Here is a 7,500-nt window from a genome sequence, read left to right as displayed (position 1 = left end):
TGTAGACAGTTTATCAGACCAATGCAAACACATTTTACATTAATGGAAAGTCTGATGTAAACGTTTTTTACTGATGTAAACTTTTTTTTGCTAATGTCCAGGTTTAACACGAATTTCAGTCAAACGAAATCATCACTGATGGTCTCTGTCTTAGACATTTATGTTATGTTAACTTCCCTTTACAAAAATGTCAATATTTTACACTAATAGAAACACAGGTTTTACAATGATGCATATTTTACTTTTTTAATCTGTTCAGTTTTCAAATTGTACCATAAAGCTTTATTTATTATTTATTATTTTATTTATGCACTAAAACAGTGTTCTCTGTTCAGACTAAGCCCTTTTACTCTCTTCAGTGCCCAGCTCTGTTCAGGGTGTGTCCTACCAAAACATAAGCTCCACCTCCATTTTGGTGAGCTGGGATCCGCCCCTTAATCCCAATGGGAAGATCACACATTACACGGTCTACATTCTTAATCTCCATGACAACACGGCAACCCAGCAAATTACCAACAACACCGACATACTCCTCACAGGTAACAAACACACGCACACACACACACACACACACACACACATAAAGACAGACAGACGCACACTCACACAAATTCACGCTGATGTGGCATATTGATCATTGTATGGCTGAGCTAAGACATCAGCTCATTAATAAATACATAGATGGGGTTTAAAGTCTGGATAAGAAGTCAAAAACAGTTTATTTACCATGTGTGTAAACCACACACATTAGGAACCATGTGTTAGTTGTGTGTGCTTTTCTACTGACTGTGTTATAACATTTTATAAATATTTCTGGATAGAAACACTAGTTATGAGATGCATTTTCTCTATTTTGTACTGAACATAATTTCTGAGGGATTTCAGTGATCATTTATAGGATGTACATACACCAGTTGTATGTTGATGTAGCACCTGTATTCACTGTTTATTACCTGTAGCTGGTGTTGGCTGACCACTACATATAACAGTTATACACTGTTAGTACCTGTAGCTGTTCTAGGCTGTTTATGACCTGTAACTGCTGTGGGCTGGTCATTAACTATGCTGTACTCTCTGAAGGACTGGATAAATATACCACATACAAGATACGTGTAGCAGCATCAACCGCAGTGGGAGAGAGTCCTCTCTCAGAGGAGGATGATATCTATGCAGTGACACCTGAGGATGGTACAGAAACACACACACACACATTACACACACACACACACACACACACAATCACCTATGCTTGTCCTTATTAGTGGGGTTTATGACTTTGGCCCCAGTGTAACATGGCTTACACAGTACAAAGTGTTAAAGTAAGTAAAATCAGTAAAATAATAAGAAGATAAGAAACCAAGTACACACAAGCACACACGCACACACACATTTTACACACACACACACACAAGCACACACACACACACACACACACAAGCACACACGCACACACACATTTTACACACACACACACACACAAGCACACACACACACACACACACATTACACACACACACACATTTTACACACACACACACACACAAGCACACACACACACACACACACACACACACAAGCACACACGCACACACACATTACACACACACACACACACACATTACACACACACACATACACACTTTCATTACAACTGACAGGAAGTCTCTGTCCATTGGTCTGTCTTTCCCTATTAATTTCAATAGTGTTAGAAATAATGAGAAATAATATTAAGGTTTTTTTTTATCTTGCTGCTAACTTGTACATTTGTTATGATAATACTGGGTGTGCCAGCTTCAGATTTAAATGGCCCACACCTGTGGTTACGCTAGTGACACACACACACAAAAACACACACGCATACACAAATGTACACACACACGTACACAAACACACACATTCACGTACACAAACACACACATTCACGTACACAAACACATACGTACACACACACGTACACAAACACACACATTCACATACACAAACACACACATTTACATACACAAACACACACATTCACATACACAAACACACACATTCACGTACACAAACACATACGTACACACACACATACACAAACACAGACATTCACATACACAAACACACACGTTCACATACACAAACACATACATGCAAACACACATACACAAACACACACATTCACATACACAAACACATACATACACACACACATACACAAACACACACATTCACATACACAAACACACACATTTACATACACAAACACACACATTCACATACACAAACACATACGTACACACACACATACACAAACACACACATTCACATACACAAACACACACATTCACATACACAAACACATACGTACACACACACGTACACAAACACACACATTCACATACACAAACACAAACACACACATTCACGTACACAAACACACACATTCACATACACAAACACATACGTACACACACATGTACACAAACACACACATTCACGTACACAAACACACACATTCGTGTACACAAACACACACATTCACGTACACAAACACACACATTCACGTACACAAACACACACATTCACATACACAAACACATACATACGTATTTCTCTTTCTGCCCTGTCCTCTTCTCTGCGTGTTTCTCTTTCCTCTAAATCTCTTCCCCCTTCTTGTTCCCGTTGCTCCGTCGCTCAGTGCCAGACTCTCCTCCGTTTGGCCTTGCTGTGGTGAGCACCACCTCCTCCACCGCTACGCTGACCTGGTCTCCACCCGTCAAACCCAACGGCCTGATACGTTTTTATGAGGTCACCTACAGCAACGGCACCTTCAGCCAGGCCATCAACACCAGCACAGCCAACGTCACCCTCCAGCGACTCAGACCCTACACACACTACAACGTGTCTGTGCGCGCATACACACAACACGGCCACGGAGAGCAGGCGTCTGAGCCTCTCCTCATGCTCTCTGGAGAGGATGGTGAGTCTGCGTGTGTGTGCATGCGTGTGTCTATGTCTCTGTGTCTTTGTGTGTGTGTGTGTGTGCGCGTGTGTGTATGAGCATTTTGTGTGTGTACTAACTGTGTTTACATGAGTGTGTGTGTTGTATGTGTGCTAACTGTGTACATACGAGTGCGTGTGAATGTGTGTGTGTTGTATGTATACTAACTGTGTATATATGACAATATGTGTGAGTGTGTGCTAACTGTGTATATATGAGTGTGTGTCTACAGTGAGGTGTGGTAGAGTGTTGAGGTGAACTGTACAGTGAGATGTGGTAGAGTGTTGAGGTGAACTCTACAGTGAGGTGTGGTAAAGTGTTGAGGTGAACTGTACAGTGAGGTGTGGTAGAGTGTTGAGGTGAACTGTACAGTGAGGTGTGGTAGAGTGTTGAGGTGAACTCTACAGTGAGGTGTGGTAAAGTGTTGAGGTGAACTGTACAGTGAGGTGTGGTAAAGTGTTGAGGTGAACTGTACAGTGAGGTGTGGTAAAGTGTTGAGGTGAACTGTACAGTGAGGTGTGGTGTGTGTTGAGGTGAACTGTACAGTGAGATGTGGTAGAGTGTTGAGGTGAACTCTACAGTGAGGTGTGGTGTGTGTTGAGGTGAACTGTACAGTGAGGTGTGGTAGAGTGTTGAGGTGAACTGTACAGTGAGGTGTGGTGTGTGTTGAGGTGAACTCTACAGTGAGGTGTGGTAGAGTGTTGAGGTGAACTCTACAGTGAGGTGTGGTAAAGTGTTGAGGTGAACTGTACAGTGAGGTGTGGTAAAGTGTTGAGGTGAACTGTACAGTGAGGTGTGGTAAAGTGTTGAGGTGAACTGTACAGTGAGGTGTGGTAAAGTGTTGAGGTGAACTGTACAGTGAGATGTGGTAAAGTGTTGAGGTGAACTGTACAGTCAGGTGTGGTAAAGTGTTGAGGTGAACTGTACAGTGAGGTGTGGTAAAGTGTTGAGGTGAACTCTACAGTGAGGTGTGGTGTGTGTTGAGGTGAACTGTACAGTGAGGTGTGGTGTGTGTTGAGGTGAACTCTACAGTGCGGTGTGGTAAAGTGTTGAGGTGAACTGTACAGTGAGGTGTGGTAGAGTGTTGAGGTGAACTCTACAGTGAGGTGTGGTAGAGTGTTGAGGTGAACTGTACAGTGAGATGTGGTAGAGTGTTGAGGTGAACTGTACAGTGAGGTGTGGTAAAGTGTTGAGGTGAACTGTACAGTGAGGTGTGGTAAAGTGTTGAGGTGAACTCTACAGTGAGGTGTGGTAAAGTGTTGAGGTGAACTGTACAGTGAGGTGTGGTAGAGTGTTGAGGTGAACTGTACAGTCAGGTGTGGTAAAGTGTTGAGGTGAACTGTACAGTGAGGTGTGGTAAAGTGTTGAGGTGAACTGTACAGTGAGGTGTGGTGTGTGTTGAGGTGAACTCTACAGTGAGGTGTGGTGTGTGTTGAGGTGAACTCTACAGTGAGGTGTGGTAGAGTGTTGAGGTGAACTGTACAGTGAGGTGTGGTAGAGTGTTGAGGTGAACTGTACAGTGAGGTGTGGTAGAGTGTTGAGGTGAACTGTACAGTGAGGTGTGGTAAAGTGTTGAGGTGAACTGTACAGTGAGGTGTGGTAAAGTGTTGAGGTGAACTGTACAGTGAGGTGTGGTAAAGTGTTGAGGTGAACTGTACAGTGAGGTGTGGTAAAGTGTTGAGGTGAACTGTACAGTGAGGTGTGGTAGAGTGTTGAGGTGAACTGTACAGTGAGGTGTGGTAGAGTGTTGAGGTGAACTGTACAGTGAGGTGTGGTAGAGTGTTGAGGTGAACTGTACAGTGAGGTGTGGTAAAGTGTTGAGGTGAACTGTACAGTGAGGTGTGGTAAAGTGTTGAGGTGAACTGTACAGTGAGGTGTGGTAGAGTGTTGAGGTGAACTCTACAGTGAGGTGTGGTAAAGTGTTGAGGTGAACTGTACAGTGAGGTGTGGTAAAGTGTTGAGGTGAACTGTACAGTGAGGTGTGGTAAAGTGTTGAGGTGAACTGTACAGTGAGGTGTGGTAAAGTGTTGAGGTGAACTCTACAGTGAGATGTGGTAGAGTGTTGAGGTGAACTGTACAGTGAGGTGTGGTAAAGTGTTGAGGTGAACTGTACAGTGAGGTGTGGTAGAGCGTTGAGGTGAACTGTACAGTGAGGTGTGGTAGAGTGTTGAGGTGAACTGTACAGTGAGGTGTGGTAAAGTGTTGAGGTGAACTGTACAGTGAGGTGTGGTAAAGTGTTGAGGTGAACTGTACAGTGAGGTGTGGTAAAGTGTTGAGGTGAACTGTACAGTGAGGTGTGGTAGAGTGTTGAGACGAACTCTACAGTGAGGTGTGGTAGAGTGTTGAGGTGAACTGTACAGTGAGGTGTGGTAGAGTGTTGAGGTGAACTGTACAGTGAGGTGTGGTAGAGTGTTGAGGTGAACTGTACAGTGAGGTGTGGTAGAGTGTTGAGGTGAACTGTACAGTGAGGTGTGGTAAAGTGTTGAGGTGAACTGTACAGTGAGGTGTGGTAAAGTGTTGAGGTGAACTGTACAGTGAGGTGTGGTAGAGTGTTGAGGTGAACTGTACAGTGAGGTGTGGTAGAGTGTTGAGGTGAACTCTACAGTGAGGTGTGGTAAAGTGTTGAGGTGAACTGTACAGTGAGGTGTGGTAAAGTGTTGAGGTGAACTGTACAGTGAGGTGTGGTAAAGTGTTGAGGTGAACTCTACAGTGAGGTGTGGTGTGTGTTGAGGTGAACTGTACAGTGAGATGTGGTAGAGTGTTGAGGTGAACTCTACAGTGAGGTGTGGTGTGTGTTGAGGTGAACTGTACAGTGAGGTGTGGTAGAGTGTTGAGGTGAACTGTACAGTGAGGTGTGGTGTGTGTTGAGGTGAACTCTACAGTGAGGTGTGGTAGAGTGTTGAGGTGAACTCTACAGTGAGGTGTGGTAAAGTGTTGAGGTGAACTGTACAGTGAGGTGTGGTAAAGTGTTGAGGTGAACTGTACAGTGAGGTGTGGTAAAGTGTTGAGGTGAACTGTACAGTGAGGTGTGGTAAAGTGTTGAGGTGAACTGTACAGTGAGATGTGGTAAAGTGTTGAGGTGAACTGTACAGTCAGGTGTGGTAAAGTGTTGAGGTGAACTGTACAGTGAGGTGTGGTAAAGTGTTGAGGTGAACTGTACAGTGAGGTGTGGTGTGTGTTGAGGTGAACTGTACAGTGAGGTGTGGTGTGTGTTGAGGTGAACTCTACAGTGCGGTGTGGTAAAGTGTTGAGGTGAACTGTACAGTGAGGTGTGGTAGAGTGTTGAGGTGAACTCTACAGTGAGGTGTGGTAGAGTGTTGAGGTGAACTGTACAGTGAGATGTGGTAGAGTGTTGAGGTGAACTGTACAGTGAGGTGTGGTAAAGTGTTGAGGTGAACTGTACAGTGAGGTGTGGTAAAGTGTTGAGGTGAACTCTACAGTGAGGTGTGGTAAAGTGTTGAGGTGAACTGTACAGTGAGGTGTGGTAAAGTGTTGAGGTGAACTGTACAGTGAGGTGTGGTAGAGTGTTGAGGTGAACTGTACAGTCAGGTGTGGTAAAGTGTTGAGGTGAACTGTACAGTGAGGTGTGGTAAAGTGTTGAGGTGAACTGTACAGTGAGGTGTGGTGTGTGTTGAGGTGAACTCTACAGTGAGGTGTGGTGTGTGTTGAGGTGAACTCTACAGTGAGGTGTGGTAGAGTGTTGAGGTGAACTGTACAGTGAGGTGTGGTAGAGTGTTGAGGTGAACTGTACAGTGAGGTGTGGTAGAGTGTTGAGGTGAACTGTACAGTGAGGTGTGGTAAAGTGTTGAGGTGAACTGTACAGTGAGGTGTGGTAAAGTGTTGAGGTGAACTGTACAGTGAGGTGTGGTAAAGTGTTGAGGTGAACTGTACAGTGAGGTGTGGTAAAGTGTTGAGGTGAACTGTACAGTGAGGTGTGGTAGAGTGTTGAGGTGAACTGTACAGTGAGGTGTGGTAGAGTGTTGAGGTGAACTGTACAGTGAGGTGTGGTAGAGTGTTGAGGTGAACTGTACAGTGAGGTGTGGTAAAGTGTTGAGGTGAACTGTACAGTGAGGTGTGGTAAAGTGTTGAGGTGAACTGTACAGTGAGGTGTGGTAGAGTGTTGAGGTGAACTCTACAGTGAGGTGTGGTAAAGTGTTGAGGTGAACTGTACAGTGAGGTGTGGTAAAGTGTTGAGGTGAACTGTACAGTGAGGTGTGGTAAAGTGTTGAGGTGAACTGTACAGTGAGGTGTGGTAGAGTGTTGAGGTGAACTGTACAGTGAGGTGTGGTAGAGTGTTGAGGTGAACTGTACAGTGAGGTGTGGTAGAGTGTTGAGGTGAACTGTACAGTGAGGTGTGGTAAAGTGTTGAGGTGAACTGTACAGTGAGGTGTGGTAAAGTGTTGAGGTGAACTGTACAGTGAGGTGTGGTAGAGTGTTGAGGTGAACTCTACAGTGAGGTGTGGTAAAGTGTTGAGGTGAACTGTACAGTGAGGTGTGGTAAAGTGTTGAGGTGAACTGTA

General features: G+C 44.5%; 1 protein-coding gene across 1 annotated transcript in view; it reads left to right on the top strand.

Moving 5' to 3' along the window:
• The window catches only part of ptprq (protein tyrosine phosphatase receptor type Q), a 95,442-nt gene that overhangs the window by 26,361 nt on the left and 61,581 nt on the right, over positions 1-7,500 (top strand). Inside the window, exons 12-14 of the mRNA XM_030790436.1 lie at positions 360-539; positions 1,081-1,188; positions 2,678-2,959. Coding sequence (XP_030646296.1) covers positions 360-539; positions 1,081-1,188; positions 2,678-2,959 — 570 coding nt within the window. The remainder of the gene's footprint in view (positions 1-359; positions 540-1,080; positions 1,189-2,677; positions 2,960-7,500) is intronic.

The sequence above is a fragment of the Chanos chanos genome, chromosome 13 (assembly GCF_902362185.1).
Source record: "Chanos chanos chromosome 13, fChaCha1.1, whole genome shotgun sequence".
Lineage (NCBI taxonomy): Eukaryota > Metazoa > Chordata > Actinopteri > Gonorynchiformes > Chanidae > Chanos > Chanos chanos.
The sequence above is the reverse complement of the archived record's forward strand: the minus strand, read 5'-3'. Positions and strand labels throughout refer to the sequence as shown.